General features: G+C 37.7%; 1 protein-coding gene across 2 annotated transcripts in view; it reads left to right on the top strand.

Moving 5' to 3' along the window:
- Positions 1-22,061, top strand: part of LOC149257058 (Amino acid dehydrogenase family protein) — a 312,811-nt gene that overhangs the window by 193,437 nt on the left and 97,313 nt on the right. For both annotated transcript variants that reach the window (XR_016256678.1, XM_089413564.1), the window contains exons 10-13: positions 15,321-15,411; positions 15,510-15,667; positions 15,786-15,877; positions 16,030-16,110. Coding sequence is in view for 1 of the 2 variants with exons in the window: in XM_089413564.1 (XP_089269690.1) it covers positions 15,321-15,411; positions 15,510-15,667; positions 15,786-15,877; positions 16,030-16,110 (422 nt within the window). In the remaining variant the exon portion in view is untranslated. The remainder of the gene's footprint in view (positions 1-15,320; positions 15,412-15,509; positions 15,668-15,785; positions 15,878-16,029; positions 16,111-22,061) is intronic.

The following is a 22,061-nucleotide window of genomic DNA, read 5'->3' as shown; positions in this document are numbered from 1 at the left end:
ATTCAACAATGCACAATATGAAAGACAATAGACACGCGATTTTTAAGTGGAAATCCTTCTGGGAGAAAAACCATCAAATGCTTCTTAATATAGGCCTTCCGAAATTACATTTATAAGAAGCTTCAACTTCCAGCATTTATCAACTCCAACTTAAGGGATGCTCCAATACCCTGATTTACCAGTTCCAATTGGAAGTATGCTCCAACACCCTAGTTTATCAGCTCCAACTGGAAGGATGCTCTAACGCCCTAGTTTACCATCTCCAATTGGAAGAATGCTCTAACGCTCTGGTTTACTAGCTCCAACTGGAAGGATGCTCTAATGCCCTGGTTTCCTAGCTCCATTCGGAAGGATGCTTTCAATAACTTGCACATGCTCCAGCTTGCCCTAACACCACCTTGCCGCCCTAAAGTGTTCTTAGGCTTCAACCTGAAGGAGACTCCAATCTTCGGCTTGCATCACCTTGCCACCCTGCTCAACAAGCTACCACTTGCCCTGAAGGCTTTGACCTTCAATTAATCACAATGGATCACGTTTCATATATTTTCAGACTGGATCCATTTTTGCTCAATAACAATACAAAAACACAAAACTCTCTGCAAATACAATCTCTTCTGAATAACCAAGATTTCTCAAGACATCAACATTGTCAGACCTTAGCAGCATAAAATCACTCTCTCTATGCTCAACCAACAATTAGATTTGCTTAACACAATTGCTGCTCACTGCTCAACAATACAAACAAAACACTCAGCCATATGTTAGCTTACAAATCTGGCCACAAATAGTAGCACTGGCATCATTTTTCTTGTGACAATAAGTGCTGAAGTAGTGCTCTCCTCAATTATCTCAACTATGTAATGGTGCCAATCTTTATCAAGCTATCGCTCCACTTCTTTTATGTTGTGAAAGACATCTATCCAATTCTTGTGTCAACAACAACTAGAGGAACTCTGGCTCATGCATACTCTGTCTAAACCCTGGCAGTATCAATTGCTTTCAACAACATGCCCACACAAGCTCAAGCCCTAGCATTAGTAACATAATCCTGTACTAGCAACCTACATACATTTCTCTACATCCTCTGCATCAGATCCTGAAGATGCCTCAATGTCTACTGTCCAAATCTTGTCTCAAATGTGTCTCAAACAAAACAATTTACCAAACACACCTTAAGTAGATAGATGACACTCACTGCCACATGCTGTGTCTGAAGATGAAAGGTCCCACCCTACAAAAATGCCTCTGAATAAACTTCTACAGATGTCACTGATCATATACTTGAAGGCCACTTTTCCTCTGGAAAGATACCATAAACCTAAGAAACCAAATTCATCACCCCCTCCTCCCCACGTGTCAGACACGATTCTCTATGAAAGATTCACTATTGAAATTCTATTGCAACAACTGGAATTAATTATTTTAACTGTTAATTAATTTAACATTTTATTGTTACGACAACAACAAATTAATCACATTGCAATCTTCACTAATAAAAATACCGCGGAAGCTAAACTAGAAACTGAGAAAACACTGGCACACATACAAAATTATAACATTTTTTTTTTGGACAAAAGTCCTGGAAAAATCCAATGTGGGAAAGTCGGTGCAACAACTGAGGGTTTTTATTATTAAGAAGCGGTGAGAATTTCTGAGTACCATCTATGGATGCCCAACTAACCATCTAATCAACAAAATAATTTGGCCAAAATATCTGTGAGGAAAATACCTCAACAACACGCCTGATCCAACTCTGACAACTGGCCAAACTAGCTAGTCGTACAACCTCTGTGCAGTGCTTGCGCAGTTTCTAACTCGCTTAGTCCCGAAACTGTTGGAAAGATGACGTCTTGGCTGACTCTGCCTCTAGAAGGAATTTGCTTGGTGTCCTAGAGAATTTCCAGACCAACTGCAACTGAATCATCTTTACCTTCAGCAAAGTCGATCTCCCTTTGAAGCTATTTGCGCTGTCTCTACGTAACTTCTCTGGGAAATGCGACCCTTTTGCTGTTGACTCACCAGAATTGGAAGACTTCCTCTGGACTCACTGTCTCTGCTCCCCTTCTCTGGCTTGAACTCTTTCGGTAGAATGCTACTGTTCACTAGAAAATTGAACTGCCCAAGGAAATTGATCTCAAGTGTGTTCCTCCATCTACCCATCGACCTCTTCTTATAATCTCCAGTTGGGACTCCAATGACCAAGATTAAAACTTAATCAATGGCTGAGATCATTTCCTAGTCGATCTGTGTTAGTTTCTAAAGAAATCTCACCTTCCTAAATTAATTGGAGTTAATTAATAATTTTCCCTAAATTAGGGTTAGGAAAAATTTAGTCACTGATTAATCAACTTAATTAAGGAATTTCTAGGTGGATTTTCCTGAAACCTTTTCCGGGTTATGGAGTCCTAGTGTTTCTTAGCCTCTTTGACCACTGTCGAGACTAGAACACCATTCGATGCTACAAAAACTAACGTTCTCGAGGGACACGTGTTTGATTCGTGGGTCGAGCATGTCCAAACATGATGGATTCGTGGACCTAGCAAATTTGATTCTCCTGAGCAGCGTGTCACGATTTTGGGACACGTGTCTCTCTCGAAAAGCGTTCCTTAACTCTTTAAAAACCTGATTTCAGCCGCTTTCCCTTCATTGTAATGCATCTCTCTTGTTGTGGGTATGCATGAGCGAGTACCAAACGGCTTAGGAGCGTGCTTCTCGATGACATGGGTTTGGGTAACAGTGTTGAGTTGGCATTCGCCAACTTGGATATTAGTGAGCCAATGCTAGAGGCTGTCACTTTTGATGATGGTGATACTCCCGAGGGGTCATCTTCCACACCAACAGAGGCAAATATTACATTGGATACAAAGGAGGAGGATGTAGAGGAGAGTAGTGGTGACCGTGATCGTGATGTTGATTTTGATAATGATGATTGATGAGCTACCTACTACCTTGTAGTTGTTTTGTATTTGATATTTCTATTTGTGTTAATTTTAGGTATGTTCTATGCTTAACAACAATTTACTTCAATTTTTCTTATTAGCCCAATATCAATTTCCAGATTAGCAATCACATCAGCATGATAGTAAAATGCAGATAGAACATAAACATAAACAGTAGAAGAGAAGCCAAGATAACAAGACACAAGATGTGGCACCAGCCAGGGACAAACCCCAATGTAGGGAAACCCTTGATCAATTCTTCTTATATTCTTCAATAGTTTAACAGAGAGAGAGAGATATTACAAATATAAAAAACTGATATTTTATGACAACAGTGGTAAAGTCTTGACCAGAGAGATCAATGCTGGTCAAACAGGACTGAATCTTTCATCCAAGTGGCATCAATAGGAAGCTCATCAAACTGAGCCAAACATAGTCAAATCTCTCAGATGGCAGGTGTCATATGAAATAGTGATGAAACATAGTGGGGTAACGAGGAAGGATCCAAGCCACATGCCATGGTACAAGGGTAGCTATAATGAGGGATGCCCACACTTGGGTGTATAGATGTAGGAGGGAGAAATTGTGGTACATGAGTTACCACAACCTTTGCTTTTCCACCCTTATTCATATGCCTTTTGTCTTTTATTGATTTTTCATTTATAACTGCTCGGGGCTCTAGGGAATGAAAGCATGATGTTAATGATATAGCAGTGAATACCTCCTTAAGGTTGGGCATTTCATCGCCCAACAGGGGTTGGGAGAATCATGGGTTCCTTAATGATGCAGGGGGCTTGTTGACCACTACATGTCAATAGTAGTACACCCATTTTTTCGCAAAAGGAATAGCCCCTGATCGACGTGTCCGTGCTGTTCATCTATCATCATTAGCCTGATCATTATGTTATAATGTAAATCCATTCTGCATGTGTATAATGTAAATAATCTCAGCAGATCCGTGTTGTGTATGTAATTGCCTAGGTAAATCTATTTTTCTGGTGATGATCTATATTACGGGAGGTTTTTTGTCTCATCGATCCATTTTCGAATGGTCGGTAGAGTTTTCCTTCAGCCTTACCCCAAAGTCGGAATGGATTTTGTCACTGGGATCTTAGGAGAGTCCTAGTGTTATAGATCGAGTTTATGTAACAATGATTTGGGAATAATCCTAACTATTTGGTTAGATTATTTTATTACAAATTGCTTGGTCTATTGGATTATTTTTGTGTTGCAGAAATGGGTAGTCTGTGAGGGTCTTTTTCAAATGGGTTTTCCCTTTCATGATGTAAAAATATGAAAATTATGACGTAAAGTGTCTTGAGCGTTCCTTTGTAGTGTGTTCTATCACTACTTTCATTCTATTTGCAGCTTGTATATAGCCTGTAACTGACACTCTTACTTCTTGAGAATTAAAGAAAAGTATTATGGAATCCATCCTCCCCTGCTACAATGAAGTACCCTCATATGTTAATTAATTAAATTTTTTGGCTAAAAAATTAATTAAAATTCTAAGCCGGAAATTTAATTAATTCTAGGTCCTAGGTAAATTTAAATTCTCCAAAGGCAAAATTCGTTTGTCCTTAAAATTCAAATTTTAGAAGGTCCTGGGACAAAGGTAAATTAATTATTTTGTTAAATTTAAGCTTTTGGTCCCCGGGGTTGAGTCAAAGTCAAAATTTTGAGGAAATTAATTCAAAAATTTAATTTTTGAATGAATTAAAATGCATTTAGTTGAAAAATTCTAATTTCGTCAAGAATTTAAAATTTCGACGGATGAGATTAAAATAGATTTTGATCCTCATCAACCGTCGAGATTGCTTTGACAAGGATCACTTGAACTTGCCGTTGGAGGATTTATCTTTAAATAGGAAGTCATTTGTTAGTTGATCCATCTGATCTTTTGATCGTGTGCTAAACGAAAAGTTCTGATGTAAACTTTTTCGGATAGTAAAGAAAGACTTTGGGGTTAATTTTCGTCGGTGTTACTTTTCATGGAAGTACTCTAAGATGTGTCGTTTTTCATGTGTAATTTTTTTAGCCATTGATAATAGCTTGTGAAGAGTGATTTGAGTACATATATCTTGCTCAGTCGCAAGGGTTTAAGTGATAATTTAAATTTAAATGTAATAGCAGGTATCTCTATTTATTTGAATTTTATTATCATTTTCTCGCTCTATGTTGATGGCTAAATTGAGTTTTGTAGGAAAGTCTTGATTTTTAGATCATTGGGTGTTCGAGGAAGTTTTCAGTTGGACCAGCCAATTCCCGATCCGTGTTTTTCGAAGAGCCCAGCTTAATTTGATCCCGGGCTTATCATAAGGTTTTTATTGGTGATGCATGAAGGGTTTTGAGCTAAGCACCTCCTTTAAAATTCAAATTTTTTTTATTTTTATGTGCGAAATTGATAGATTTGGCTGTTGAGAGCCTTAGACTATCAGACTTGGGAGCGGAGTTGGACTCACACTCCTCAGATTTGATATGTCGGCCATTCCTGTTCATAGATATGTAATTATTTTTGGTTTTCTGACTTGGGTTTTTCTGGGTTTTAGTTTGATCATTGTATATATTGTTTGGGTGTTTCTTATTGTCTTGCAGCTACAGATCTGAGGAAGAAATTTGTATAGAGTCTAGAACTAGGCCCTGGAGGGTAAGATCTGGATCTCTGGAGTTCATCAACATCATTTTGCAGGATATTCAAAAGATTTTGCTGTCCAAGGTTCTAAATTTAAAATTTTTTAATTTGGAATTTTTTTTAAGGGTTTCACTATTAAATCTGAAGCAAGTCGATTCGACATTTAAATTGAGATTTCTGGAAATTTCTTAACGAGTTTCTGGGTCCCTGCAAAATTTCAAATTTTTATTGTTTTGAGGTTTCTAGAAATTTTTGGGTTTCTTGGCTGTATTCTCCCTTCTCATCACTCTTCCTCTTGCTGCCATAAGTCTGCAACTCCAAGTGCTTCCTTATCTTTGCAACCTTCCCTCACTGTCATGCTCTTTTCCTCGTCAATCCGCTGGCCTATTTCCCCTCCATTCGCTCCACTTCCCATCTCTGCTGTGCGTATCCTTCAGCCCTCAAACGTTGTCCATCAATCAAACCTGCAAACGCACATAATATCGCTGCATCACCTGCAATTCCCACATCTCCAAACCCTGCAAAAATCGCTGTCATACAGCTGCGTCACTCCCACATCCCTTCTTCCTCTCGCTCTTCGACCTGCAAAACCTGCAATAAACCCTCGAAAGTCTGTCCATCCTGTAGCAAGCATTCACGCTGCCATACGTTGCTCTGTCCATGGCTTCAAGCGCTGCTTCAATCCTTGTATTCGAGCCCTATCCATATCTGCAGCTCCTCCTCTTGCCGTGACTCTACTTCGTGGTCCTCCCGCTGCTCATTCTCCCTCTACCGTCATGCATTGCTGCCACCGCATTCCTCCTCCCGCCGTCGGGATGACTTGCACCTGCACAATGATAAACAAAGCGTTTGATTTTCTTTTTTTTTTATTTGTCATATATTTCGTTTGGCACAGTTAGGTATTAAGTTGGTTCCTTTTTTTTAATATTTCGATTCATTTTTATCTTGGGCTTTGGTTAGATTTAGTTTTAGAATTCGATTTTTCTCTTCTTTTTTTGGGTTTTGGTTATTTTTTCTTTTCTTTTATTTTTGATTTGAGTTCACATTTTTCATTTTTATGATTTTGATTTAAAAAATTCTAAAACTTAAAAATTTAAAAAATTAAGAAAACCATAAAAATTTTATTTTTGTGACTTTGAAATTACAAATAAATTAAATCAAAGAACTTAAACTTTCACATTTTAATTTTTTATGTGGCTCATTGCCCATAAAAATTTAAATTTAACTAAGTACTTTTGATTTTCATTTCTAGGTCACATTAATTTTTTTTTATTTGCCACATTAGTCTTGCTTCATAAAACTTAGCACATCAAAATTTTTCCTAAGGACTAATTAAATCGTCAATTTTAAAATTCCTTCTTGGTGTCTTTTTGTGCTAAGGGTGAAATCTAAAAGAGAACTTTTGTGGTATTAACATTTTTATTTCTCTATAGTTAAACGCGCTTAAATTTTTTTATATCTAAAGGTTAACTATAGGAAAGTGGTAAATTTTCCTAGAAGTGGGTCACTAACCATAACCATTTTAATTCTAGGATTGGAATTGATTAGCATTTAAATTTCATGGTGTTTTAAAGTATTTTGATCTCTGGAAATTTAATTGCTAGAATATCTTGCATCTATTGAAACCGATCGTCATTGCTTGAATTATTTGATGTGTGTTACATGTTAGATATATTGCGAATATTTTCAAATAATTGTTGAAGTGCTCTGTCGTGGAATTATAATAGATCGCATATCTTTGTTTCCTAAGCTGAGTATTTTTGAACATCTACTGATATTGATATTAAATTGCAAAGAAGTTTCTGTTTTCTTTGAGCTATAACTGTATCAAGAAGATTTGAAATAAGCTCATGGTTTAATTATAATATTTTTAGGGGTTTATTTTTAGGTCTTCATCCATAAAGCGAACATTTTGGTGATGAGGGATTTTGCGACACAAGTGTTTTCTAGTCCCCGAGTCTAACTTCATCCCATCATCTAGTGCATTTGCATATAAGTTAGCTTTGCATAAATAAAATTTACTTTCAAGCATAAGCTTGGTAAATAGAGAGATAGGTATCCATCAATCTTTGTTTGAGAAACTTGCTTCTAATAGTATTTAAAACAGTGACCTTGCAGTCGTCAGAGCCACAACTCTCTACATTGCTGGAGGCAGCGGGTATGTTAGATTTTCAGGAGAGGTATCGTTAATCACACTTTAGTGTGCTTCGCCTTATCTTCTCTTTGCCAATTACTACGAAATCAGATTCAACACAGACAGGATTGAAGGATTCACATTTAAAGAGACATTTAACTAAAATTAACCAAGATTCCTGCAACTCACATTAGTTTTAGGATTTGCATTTCATAAAAGATAGTCATTCATCTAAGCAGCAATTGTTGATCGATTACTTGGTCTTAATTTCTCTAGCAAGATTGTTGACTCCATAAAGCACTGGTATCAATCATCTAAAATCTAATCAAATCCTATAAGTCTTGCTGAATCTTAATCAAGTACTTGATCGTTTCACTGTGTCTCCCGAACTGGTTGGTTCCCAACCAGTTCTGCTTCATTCCATTTTCCATAGGTTCTACCCCCCTTAGCCTGCTGTAGGGAGACAACTTGAATGGAGAGATTGGGGATCAGGGTGACAACCCTCGATCTGAGCTGTTGTCGTGGTGCCTAGACATTTTGTGCGACAACAAGGCTCTATTAAGGGCCCTAGGAACTAGGGTGATGGCCATGGTAAGGGGTAAAGCTCATGTTTCGCTTTTGCCAACGTGCTAAATTTTTATGTTCCAACCATTTTGCATTTTATGGTACATTTTCTGTTGTCAGTGCCCAAATCATACTTTTAACTTTTCTCTTTAGCTGCATTAACCTCCAGGGCATCGTTCTAGGCCCGACCCAAGGTTTGGACACGGGGAGGGGGAGGCTAACTCCTTGTGGACCCAATGGACAAATGTGGACTTGGATGGGAACTATGTGAAAAGGGGTTGTAATGAGTGGATGGGGAGTGATGTATGTGATGTCAGGAAGCAGGACCACACAACCAAAATCGAGGTTTCCCATGTAGTACCACTCCTAAAGCTAACATCCAATAGAGGAGATCCCATGGGACTAGGATACAAAGTTAACCACCAAGTTGGACGTGGGGACAGGAGTACAAACCAAGCCCATTCTTTCTGCCGAATCCCCCCACTAATCCATGCCCAGTAGTGTCCATGATAAGTAATAAAAAATACCTAACTACATAATGATAACCATACCTTCAAGGTTGGAAGGTCCACCTTCAAACATACGATCATAACAGATGGGTGAGGGCACAAATGGTTGGCTTAGATGGCGGAGATGGTGGCACATCGAGCTATGTGGTGGTTGTAAGGCGCTGCTGGCTGCCAGCTGAAGGCAATCCATGAGAAAAAAATTCTTTTATGGGTGTCACCCACAGGTGGTGGGTATCAAAATTCACTCAGATAACTCCATCCAATATTTACAAGACTAGTGCCTTGTAATGGGTTGAAATGGTTGAATGGAGGAGTTTATGCTATTGTCTTGTTGGTTTAGTGTATAAAATCTGTGTAAAATTAAACTAAACGAGTAGAAAGTACACTATCTAAGAAGATATAGAATGGGAGTAGTCAAATTTAGTGCATAGAAAATATAATAACCAAAATTATAAATATTTCTATAAGTAAATCCTTGGTTAACAGGTTTTCTATGTAAAACAACTTGTTGTCATGTTTTTAAAAGTTTGTAATTTCACTAATTTGTATGAAATATGCAGAAAACAACAAAATAACCCGTTGAAAAATCACTCAAAATTTCCTAAACACGTCTAGATCTTAGATAGAGGGGGTGGGGAGGCTAGAAGATAGAAGATTGTTCACTTCAGACCGCTTATAAGTTCGTAGACCTGCAATAAATTGAATTTCTATTAAGCATGCTATTCACTCTATTAGGTCTTGGGGTAAAAACCCCTTCGGTATACTACCTGAAATTTTATTTCAGCTAAAAGTAAAATTTTTAAAGACTAAAATAAGTGAATCTAAGCTACAAATTTTAGATATAAACTAGTGAAGTAAATCTGTGTTAGGACAAGGTGAAATTGGATACTTAGTTGGAAAAAATAACACCTTGTTGAATGGAAATTCTAGAGAAATTTGTTGGGCTATGCCTTACTGCAGATATGCAAAATATCCTAAATACACCTGTGGAAGATATGGAAAATAAACTGAAAAAGCAGATGCATTTTCCTTGGTTTAAATCGAACCATTATGTTCTTTTACTCCAAGGATTACCAACTATGAAATATAGGAAATTTAGTGCAAGACAGGAAATAGAATGGTTGAGAAGTGAGGCTTAACTTTGTTTTTAAGTTACCAATTTGTAGAGTTGTTATGACAACTCTCCTTGGTCAGCTTTCCCTTTGACAGTAGAGATGAGTGAAGAATTTCCCACTGTCTTGGCCTTGAACCTTGTACAAGAAAATCAACTCCCTATTATGATTTTCTCATTTGAGATGCCCCAACTACTATGGCAGTAGTAGTATCAATAGCCCACAATCTGGTTGGATATTCTCCCTAGAGAGTTTGTCCAACACTTGGAAAGTGTATTTTTAATACCAGGAAAGGGTGAAGTGACGCCCTAGGCTTCATCTCCCCTTCAATGTGACTATCTCTCCATCAATGGATTGCAAGAGTAGTTTTGTGATGATGGAAATATACTTTCATATTAAGTCCATAAGTCATAATATGATAGGCAAAAGTTAGGAAGGAAAAATATAGAAGAATCAATTCAATTGACAAGAGTATTTTTGCAAATTGGTTTCTTTATTTTATGGCATCAAATGATCTCACAATCAACAACCTAAAATGGGAGAAGGAGGTAGCATTTATAATTTTCTTTGCTAATTACTAGTTTCCTCCTTTGATTAAATAATATCTTCTTGAGTTGTCATTAACATGTTGGAGACTATGTCGACTTGAATAAAATAATTTTTTTTACATGATGTTCATTGACGAAGGTGGTCGAATTGCCTCAACCAACCCAAGAAGGCCTAACATTCCAATTACAAGTGGTTTGGAAGGCTTCCACATGAAGAGTAATAGCTATAACCACCCTATTGCTCCATTAGAAGACCCCAATGTTCCATTTCTAGCTTGACTTGGTCTTGGAACTCGTCTTGATCACCTTGGGGGCTTGCACTAGTTGATGATGACTCGTTCATTGATTTGCAATAGCTATATTTTTTGCACAATAATATCTTCTTAGTCCAAGATACCTCCAATGTCCACTTTGACTTTGTGTTGAAGTTTCTAAGTCTGACACGTTAGAAATCCCCACTGCATTCTCTGGTTTAATTTCTCCTACTTTTTCATTCCATTAACACGCTAATTATAAATATAAATATTGAAAAAACACAAATGTAGCCTTAACTCCTATATAGATCAGCAACTGAAATATTGAGACAAACACACAAGGGACATTGTTATTTTTGGACAATCGTCCCTGGAAAAACCCAATGCGGGAAAACCGGTGCAACAGTTCTGAGGGTTTTATTATTATGCAGATTCTTGAGTACAACTAGGGTGCCAGAAATGGCTCACCCAACAGAGATTGTTACACGAGAGTAATACCTCTTCTCGAAGATAGACATTTAGCCTCTCAACTCTGGTCTGCCCCACGAAAATCCTTTCAGGACTTCCTCTTGGCCCTGCGTCAGCCCTGCTAGCTTCAGTTGAGCTCTTGAAGCCTCTGCGTCAGCCTTTAGACCCTCTGCGTCAACTCTCTGGCCCTCTGTGTCACCCATGCAGGTCCCTCAGCCTTTGTGCAGTCCCCATCTGTCTCTGCGTAGCCTCTGCTATCTCTGCGTAGCTCTAGTTGCCACTGCGTCAGCCTCTTCAGTCATTGTGCTGACCCTCTGGCACTATCCTTGCCTCTCTGCTATGCACTCATTGCCCCTCGTTGCAACAGATCACTTGTTCGAATTCTCTCAGCAAGCCTCGCTCCAGAAAATCGAACTGACTGATCAATCTTGGTGTATCTCCAAATGACCCTCAAGCCTCCTCTTATACTTTTCCTGTTGAGTCTTCAACGACTGAGATTAAGTCTTTAATCAACGACTAAGATTAGATTTGGCTTGATCCATGTCATTTAGAACATTCTCGCCCAGTTTTATATTAATACCCATTAATATTTTAATTTTCCTAAGTTTAGACTTAGGAACTCCATTAAAAATATTAATTATTTTAATCTCTCTCTAACCGAGTGGAATTTCCTCAAACCATTCCGGGTCTTGGAGATCTTATGTGCTTTAGCCTCTCCACCAATTTTCATGGAACTCCATTAAAAATATTAATTATTTTAATCTCTCTCTAACCGAGTGGAATTTCCTCAAACCATTCCGGGTCTTGGAGATCTTATGTGCTTTAGCCTCTCCACCAATTTTCATGGCTAGAGCACAGCCAATGCTACCACAAATCAACACTTTGCAACATCTATCTTACCCATTCCAATGACTAGCCTCTTTGACATTTATGCATAGTAAATTGACCTAGCCACCTTTTTCTATCTCTCCAACATCCTTGCTTACTTGGCCAAGTGTTCCATTTATTTTGCTACTAATTGCTTAACTGTAACTTGTCATATGCCCTGTAAGCTCCACAAGTCCATTGTACTGCTGCATCAGCTTGGTCAATGCCACCTAATAACCCACAATACATTCATCTCTAATGCCCTTGAAGATGTGCAAAAATTGAGACATGAGTTTTGATCGTCTTGCTTTGTAGACCACTTTGGATGTAACGAATGCCCAAATTAGCCTAACACTCCACCTGTTTTTCCATCTACAACATTGTAGTACTTGTTGACCAGCTTTTGTTGATTTGGGGTAGCATTGGATGTGCTCTAACCACAAAAATTGGTGGAGAGGCTAAAGCACATGAGATCTCCAATACCCAGAAATGGTTTGGGCAGATTCTAAACAGTTTGGGAGATATTAAAATAATTAATATTTTTAATGGAGTCCCTAAGTCTAAACTTAGGGAAAATAAAATATTAATGTGAATTAATATAAAATTGTGTTAGAAGGGTCCAAAAGTCATGGATCAAGCCAGAGTTAATCTTAGCCGTTGATTAGGGACTTAATCTCGGCCGTTGAATTGTCAACGAGAAAAGTATAAGAGGAGGCTTGAGGGTCACTTGGAGAACACACTGAGTTGATCAAGAATTCGATTTTTTGGGGCAGGGCTTGCTGAGGAAATCGAAGGAGTGATCAGAGTTGCAGTTGAGGGGCAGTGAATACAGAAGCAGAGAGGCAGAGAGGGTACTGGGAGCATTAGCGCAGAAGCCAGGAGAGAGGGACGCAGAGCCAGCTAGAGGCCATGCAGAGCCAGTCAGGGCCCACGCAGAGGCAGCTAGGAGCTGCACAGTGCCAGAGAGAGCCAACATGGGTGACACAGAGGCTCTAGAGGCTGACGCAGTGCCTCTAGAGGTTGACACAGGGCGAGTTGGGGTGACACTGGGCTGACGCTGGGCCAGAGAGGTTGACACAGTTCCTAGAGGCAGATGCTAGGGATTTCGTGGGGCAGATTGGAGCTGAGAGCTGGGGGATTGTTCATCCAGAGTTTTAGTTGGAATATCTGTCTTCGACTAAGAGGTACCACTGTCGAGATCATTCTTTGTTGGATGAGCCAGTTTGGCACCCAGATTGTATTCTGAAACTGCTTAATAATAAAACCCTTTGATAGCTACATTGGTTTTCCGGCATTGGGTTTTTCCAGGGACATTAGTCCGAAAAACAACGGTGTCACTTGTGTGCTTGTTTTTCCTTCAATTGATTATCTGTAATGTGTTGAGCATGCACTTGTATTTATTTTCAGTATTTACATGGTAAATAGCTTGTTAATTAAACAAAACAAGTAGGCAGAAATAAATTAGAAAGTACATGAAGGGTTTCTAATAGTTAGACTTAGAAATTCCAACAGCTTTGACCAATCATAACTTGAGCATGCTTTCACCAAATGGATAAATTCCACATGGCATGTCATCCTCTCATTAAGCTTTGCAATATAAGAGCATGCTGATTTTTTTGATGTTTTAGACAACTTTGCATTGGGAAACATGAAATTCCTTGGAAGGTGTGAAATGTTTCTAACAATGAGTCTGCCATGTCTGAGAAACATCTAAGGGATAATACACCAAAGTGAAGGTCACCTATCGATTCAATAGACTCATAACCATGTGGAAAGATGTAGGTGCAGTTGACATGGGTTGCATTGTCCGCTACACTGGTGATCACCCCTACAAAAGCTTAACTCTTCTAAAACCATGAGTGCTCATGTAAGCCCATCAAAGGTCCTCCAATCCTATCCAGGACTAAAGGAAAATAGATGGACTCAAAGGGATCGACCATGGTCCGACCCTACAAGGTCTAGGACACCTTCTAGAAGGCCTCACATGGTTGTTACAAGGCTTTAACTATTGACACTTACAATACTGTGAAAATGTTGCAATAGATATGTAGGTACCATAAGGGGTAACAAGATGCTTCTTTCTTGGAGCATATGTGATTTATAAGGCTCTTTATTTGTTTTCTGCAGAAATATTTTGGTGCTTAAAGCTTGAGGTGATGTAGCTTTTTAGACATGGGCAAGGGTAGCGATTTGATCCATTGAAGGGTAAAATCCACCACTTGAAAGGAGTTTTGCATGTGTAGTGACATCTCTTCTCTCCTTTGTTATTCTAGTCTTTAATGTGTTATGAATTCTATATATCCTCTATATTTCTAGCAAGTCATTAACTTCAATATTTGGGGTAAAGTTTAGTTGCCCAGTTGAAGTTGGATCATTTGGATTTCTTCCTTGTTGAATATTTGCGCTAAATTCTAGCAATCTTAGCGTGGAGGTTATTGAGTTTTTAGCCTCACTTCCATTTCTAACACATAAGAAAATTAGAAATTAAACCCTCTTAAATATCCCCTTAACTCCATTGCCCTTGTTTGATTGACATTAATCTCTATTTCGTTCCATCAATCATTAAATTTTTCTTCAAAACCCAAAAAGCAATGTCTTACTAAAGCTACTCTCATATCCCCTTGTGCCTCATTGCTTAGATTTAGTAATCCTACTAGTGATACCCCCTTTGAGTTGGAGAGTCAACATAAAGTGAAAAGGATAGATTACTTAGGGGACAATGCTAAGCATCCTATTGGTTCCCTCTTGGGATGTACATTGTGGATTAGGGTTATTATTATCATCAAGTACAACTTGGGAGGTAACAGGTCATATAGTCATTAGGCCACATCCTTCTTTCTATGGAAATGGATGTGCCAATGAATAATGGCATAAACTCAAGAGGGCACCCTTGTTGACCACCTTGGGCTATGGCTAGTGTTTTAATGGGATTTTCTTTTTGGTTGCTTAAATTGAATGTGTTCATGACTTTTAATATGGCTAACATATAGCTATAAGTACTACATTGTTGTCCAACTATAAGTACTACATTGTTGTCCAAGGTATTGTATTTGTTTTTAGGTTGAGAAATTCGGTGTTGCTACACAAACTTTGAACTTTCTCCTTTTATTAGCATATGTATGCTTTTTTTATTGCTATTTAGCTTCTACAGCTAGACATTTAAGGTCTTTGAGATGTTTGATGGTTGTATGTTGGTAATTCCCAATACTTCCTTTCACAGTATTTGTTCTATGCTAAGGAAATTTTAATTTGCTAGACTTACCCTAGTGGCTTAACTACATTTATTCTTCCAGATTCAAGAGGTTACTTGCTCGATGAGGAAGGATTTGATTATGTGAAGTTAAATCTTTTGAGGGAAATTAAGGTTCAACAACGAAGCTTAAGGTGAGTCAGCCCCAATGGTTATATGGTCTATGATTTATTTATAAATGATCTATTTATGGAATTTGTTAATTGTGATGCCACAAATTTTGGAGTTTTAGGGAGTATTTGAAAACTTATACGAGAGCGAAGTACTTCGATGAGGCAAAGCCATGGAGTGAGCGATGTGATATTGCATTCCCATGTGCTTCACAAAATGAATTGAACCATGCTGATGCATTAAACTTAGTCAATTCTGGATGTCGAATTTTAATAGAAGGTATTCTTGGCACAAGATTTTGCTATATATCTTATAATATTTTGTATGGATTCAAAATTTTGCCTATATTATATTGGACATTTATCTACATAAATGCGTGCTTTAATTATTTCACCAGGTTCAAACATGCCATGTACGGCTGAAGCTGTTGATGTTTTGAGGAAATCTAAAGTCCTTGTTGGACCAGCCAAGGCTGCTAGTGCTGGTGGGGTAAGGATGTTTTGTATTTTTGAAATTGAGATAGATATGTTAGGTCATGTTTTGTGTTTCACACATTTGTTTAGTTTTCCATTCTGTGTTTCTTTTTGTCTTATGTAATTGTGAGTCATTTGCTTTATAGTTTCAATTCTGTCACTTTATAGGTAGGAGTTGCAGAACTTGAGGCAAATCAGGATGGCAATCTAATTCACTGGTCCCCAGAGGAGTTTGAAAGCAAGCTACAGGTGGTAACTTATAATTATTTCATGTTCTGGAACATGATCACCATTTGACCTTGAATTTTAAAAATTCATGCATTTCGTTTTATAATGTAGTTTTACAGAAATGCTTTTAGTGAAAAAAGCTTTTTAATAGCATTTAATGGAAATTAAAATTTGTAAATTTTTCATTTTTCGTGCATCATCTAAAGTAGAAATTCATAACAATATTTTTAGAAGGTGCTCATAGGTAATGTTGGTTCATAAGTAGGTATTGGATCACATGTACAGGAGTTTTTGCCAAATTTTGGCATTTATAAATAATGCTTTGATTCTAAATGATAAAATCAAATAAATGGGCATAAAAGACCATTGTAAATGAGGGCTACGATGAGGTGATATGTAGTTAAGATGACCCCTGTCATATGGCTTCGTGATTAGGACCCTCAATGGATGTTATTGAAAGTTAGGCTCCTATGGGAGTGAGTGTGTATCTAGCTACATATCAGCTGGCAATGTGTCCAATAGAAAGTAGTATATATATTCCCCTAGTTCCATACCATGTAGCTTTCATTTTCATTGTATGCGTAGAAATTTAGTTGTCTACTTCTCTATCTCTACTTCACGCTTGCAGGTCTCCCAATATGGAGCAATATTTTAAAAATTGGACTCTTATACATAATCAGCCAAGGGTGAACTTGGACCTGGCTTGGAATCTTACTGATTTGATTTTTATGACTCGATTTACTAAATATACGTAAAATATGATATTTTTAATGAAACAATATATTTTAAAGATTCCAAACCATTAAAAGACAAAATATGCAAAATCTGCTCATGTATATACCATGTAAGAGTGAATATATTAAAATGGCCAAAATCAAGCAATCATCAAACTCATCACCACTACTAGATGTGGGATAAAACTAATGACCATTGCTTCAAGCTCACTCACAATTTTCAATACTACTACAAAAACTCCAAATGCTCAATGAGAGAGGTGTGAGGCAAATTTGTGGGGGTGGGGGGTGTTGTGGGTGTCTCTATATAGTTAATTTTAGTGTTTAGGGTGATATATGTGTGTGTGTTTTAAATGAATTTTTCACCAATTTGTGTGGTGCAGTGAGGAAATAGACCAACATGATCAAGGAAGTATAGACTTAGCTGAGTTGGACTGATTCTGTAACAAACCAATTATATGGTCGAGTGGGTACAGTTTGGGGTCAATTGGCTGAGTCTGAGCCTGAGTTGATTAAATTGTAAAATATTGCTATTTTGAGTCTTGTCAAATAGCGCTTCCATGTCATTGTACTTGTTTGTGCACATCTCTGGAGAAATTAAACAAATTGAAGTTATAATAATGTCCACAAGTGAAATAGGTCAATGCAACTAGGAAGAATTGTTGAATTTTGTAGCTATGGTCAGTCTTCATAATTAATATTTTAGCCCTTAAATTAATACAGACATGATTTTCATGTCAGTTGTGAAAGAGAGAAATTTTGAATTTATAATATTGAATTTTTCTCCCCAAAACATAAAGTTGGCCCTCCAAGAAGTCTGGTTGGATGTCCCCTTTGATCACACCTATTCGGGCTCCTAGACAAGTATAAATAGAGGCTGACCACCTCCAAAAAGGCAATTTGAGCATCATCTCTACAGGACAATTCGGATCATCTGAGGCAAAGAAGAACGACGAAATCTGAGGCTAAATGGAGAGACGAAATCGAAGGAAGACTGAAATATCTGACGCAAAAGATAGTCATTTGATGAGCAGATCGAATTTCCGAGGCAAACGAGTTCTTGGGCAGAGGACCAAATTTGAGCAGATTCGTTTCTTGGGCGGAGGACCGCATCTGAGCAGACCTGTATCTTGGGCAGAAGATCGAATTATGGGCAGACCTATCTTTGGGCAGTTTGACTAGGTTTGACCATAATGATTTTGCTGGTCAGGTTGACCTTGTTCTTGTTGAAATTCTGATGTTCTATGCTGAAACAATCACTTATTCCAAAAACTTCTTTTAGCTGCAATATTAGTTGAGCAATTGTAGATAGAACACAAACCAAATACATAATAGAAGTCAACCAAAAACAAAATGAGACATAGAGAATTTAGGTCCATTGACCAGGGCAAAACCCACAAGGGGAAAACCCAATCGAATTCTTCTTTTATTAGATATCAATTGTTCAACAGAGATATAGAGTATAATGAGAGATCAAGAGAATGAGTATGTTCACCCAAATCTGAATAAGCTGTAGCATGAAGATCACTCGTAGCAGTAGCAGATGCAAACACTGAATCAACCTTCCCTTCAACTGAATCAACACTGAAACACTAAAGCACTGAATCAACCTTGGCTCAAGAAGTTATGCTCTTACTCTCCAAGTCTTTCTCTCTCACAATTTTCTTCAAGTCTCTCCTACTCTCTCTCAAGTTCGAATTCTTATTTCACAATGCACAAGTAGTAGTGGTCAGGTGAGAAGACATGAGAGACATATATAGGAGGAGCAACAAATTCTTCTCATAAAAGAGGAGCAATACACATGCCTTGAGGAAGAGTAACATATGCCATTTATGGAACTATAACTCATGCCATTAAGGAGAGAAACACATGCCTTAGTAACTTATGCCATTAAGGAGAGGTACACATGCCTTGGTAACTTATGCCATTAAGAGAGGTATGCATGCCTTAGCTAAGGAGAGTGTAACATATGCATTATAGAGAGTGTAAGAGGAATATTTTATGACATGCATTTAATGAGTGTAAGAGGAATATGCCTATCTTTAGTGAGTGCATAAGAGAGAGTATAACATATCATTAAGAGAGAGAGAGTTACGTAGTGCCATGAGTCATCAAGGAGAGAGGTGCTAACTGAATGAGGTGATGAAGGTAAGGTGACTTGTAAGTCCTTTTAATAATAATATCATGGTATCACAAAGGATAATAATAATAATATTGATAATATTGATGATTTAGTCGAGATTGAACTATTAGGATTGATTAATGATAAGTTAAGTGATTTTCCTCAACTATACTTGATTACCAATTGGTGCAAGGTGATTTACTATTTTTGGAACATCATACTTGAGACGATAGACATGACTTTCTATTTTTAGATAGTCACTCTAGAATTGTTAGAAATGAGATTTTTAAGGAAATTCATCCCTGAGTTGCCATTTTTCAACACTCCTTCTCAGCTAGGGAGGAATTTCTTTCTACAACAAAGGTCTCTACTTTCTTTGCTCATCTTTGTTCATCTCTGCTATGGAACAATGATGTCTCAATCTAATGAAGAAGAATTATCATAGGAGAGATTCATCTATCACCCTATTTTTACTGATCTTCCCACCATAGACAGACTTTGGGGGATTACTACTTATCAATGCATGACAATGATCACGCAAAACCATTCTTTATCATAAGAGTTAAGTGATAGAACACCTGCATCCACGGACTTTGAGGGGATTACCACTTGTCAACACATGACAAGGATCATGCACAACCTGTTGAAAATGTAAATAGTTTCGGTCTTCGTAATTGTTGTTGTACTCATTTCAATATGTATCCTATGTAACAAACAAGAGAAGAAAAGAAAACGTTATTATTATTAAAGCATGGGTTTCATGCTCATTATTGATGGTCTTCTAGGTAAAAGCATGTTCTTCGTGCTTCTAGGGTTTGTTAGGTCTTAGGATATATTATCATGAGTCAAAGGAGTCAACATCATGTTTATAAGACCTTTCCGGACAAAATGTAATTATAAAAAGAATTATCTTTGAGTCTAGAAAGTCCTGGAAACTCCAAAAGTACAAGTCAGTCTAAAGGAGGGAATTCGACCCCTTGGAAAGGCTATATAAAGGAGCATTTCGACCTCATTTGGCATTCACTCACTTCACAAGTTTGATCTATCAAGAAAGAGTTCAATATGTAGTTGGGAAGCTGGAAAAAGAAGAGCGAAGGTGTAAGAGAAGAAAGACAGACGAAATATCTTGGTTTTGCGCTCTATCTCTCTCACATGTGCAATGTTCCGGGGTTTTTGGTGCTACAAAAGGAGGCTGAAGTTGCAAGAGGAGGAAGTGCAGTACATTGTGGATGGAAGAGAGAAGACCCTACCTTGACCTCGTTGACCTTGGAAGTGTTGTTTCCTAAATTGTACAGGTGAGATGTGACAACGCTTAGGGTGGGGGCTGTCATTTTGATCTCTGCCCTCTCCGTTCTAGATGACTCCCAAAAATAGGCTATGGGGGGTGGTCCCTATGGAATATCAGAATGCAAGACTTGTTGGCAACCATCAAGTTTGAGAGACACAACTAAATGGCCTAGCCACGTCGTTGATTTAGCAAGTTTTAAAGATTAGATTAGATTCTTATGTGAGATCAGTGCCTTATGGAGTCAATTACTTGTTTTTTATCAATTATATACCGAATGATTAGATGAACAATCACTGCTTGGAGATGCTTTGTTATCCTATAGGATATGCAAATCCTACAAACTAGGTGAAATGTAGAATCTTGGTTAATTTTAGGTTATGTGCCTATTCTAAGTGTGCCCTCTCCCTTAATTGTTTTGAAGTTAGTCTCTAGAGTTGGTTGTGAGAGAGAAGCCAAAGGGAAGCATGCTAGGGCGTAGTTAATGATACCTCCCCTTAGGTTCTAACCACCTGATGCCTCCAGTGCTGCAGAGACTACCGCTCTGATGAATGCAAGGTCACCGTGTTAACCACTAAAGAGTTTCTAGACTCCTCAAGCTAGATGAGAGAGGTGGGCCTATATTTCTATCGACTAAGCTTATGCTTGGAAGTAAATTAATTAGTGCAAGATACTAATCCTATTATGCAAGTGCAAGAGATGGATGAACGCTGTTAAGGTGAGATTACTTAATTACTTAAGTGTTTTTGTTTTGTTTGTCAAGTTGTTTGTGACCGTCCAGGCTTGACTTGTGGCTTGAGAAACCGCAACCTATGGGCATCTAAGCCGTCAAAGTCACCCAGGGATCGCACCTGGCCTGGGCCACACCAGCCCTAAGTTGATTGGATTTTAGCATGTCTCCTACCCATAGCACGAACGTAACAACCTCCGTGAGGTTTGGTCTTGGGTATCCTTGCTAATGAGGCCCATCCTCAACTGGTTGTGCTAGTGAGACTTGACTTAATTACTTAAGTATTCAATTACAATGATCTTTTAATTATGAACAATGAAATACTTGAACAATAGATGAACGACAATCTTAGCCACTAGAGAGAGTGCTCAAAACTTAATGGTGCCAGAAAATGATACAAATAGACAATTACTCGAGTGATAAAGAAGTTATCAATATGTCAATGAGATAAGAAAATTAGATGTCTTACAAGAGATATCCAACTTAACAGTGAGCAATGAATTCACTTATCCAATGACAATATGGCAATGAAAAATTAAGAGAGCGAATCCACAATATCACTTAGAGCAATTAGCCAAATTTGTTAAATACTTATCAACTTGATTAGAGCACTTATGTGTGTGAATGCAAGAGTGCAAATAGATGATGATTATGCAGAAATGCAATATGGATCAGCCAATAATCATATGTTTGCAGCAATGGGAAAATCACTCAATTATCCAGTTAGACACTTATCCAAAATCCACAAGGCATAAGAAACAAAAGATAAATGAGATTAAATGATTTCCAACCACTTTTGTCACCACTGCAAATTTATATCAGATCTTCATGCAGTAAATATCAACACTTAAATTTTTATGACAACCTTCAAGAAATGATAAGATATGCTCAAAAATGCAATGCCAATGAGTGCAAATGATATGCCATTTACAAAATATGACTGCTAGCTTGCTTTTATGCTGCTGTTATATGATTTTATCACTGCTGTAGGTGATTTTAGATGGCTGTAGCATACATATCATATTTGAAATTTTGCCTAACAGTCTTCCAAAATTCATTTATATGCAATCAATGAAGCACTAGACCAATATTTATTAGTCT

The sequence above is a fragment of the Pinus tabuliformis genome, chromosome 6 (genome assembly GCF_031772625.1).
Source record: "Pinus tabuliformis cultivar Carrire ecotype Pingquan chromosome 6, CPIR1, whole genome shotgun sequence".
In the NCBI taxonomy this organism is placed as follows: Eukaryota; Viridiplantae; Streptophyta; class Pinopsida; order Pinales; family Pinaceae; genus Pinus; species Pinus tabuliformis.
This window is presented reverse-complemented; position numbering and strand designations above follow the sequence as displayed.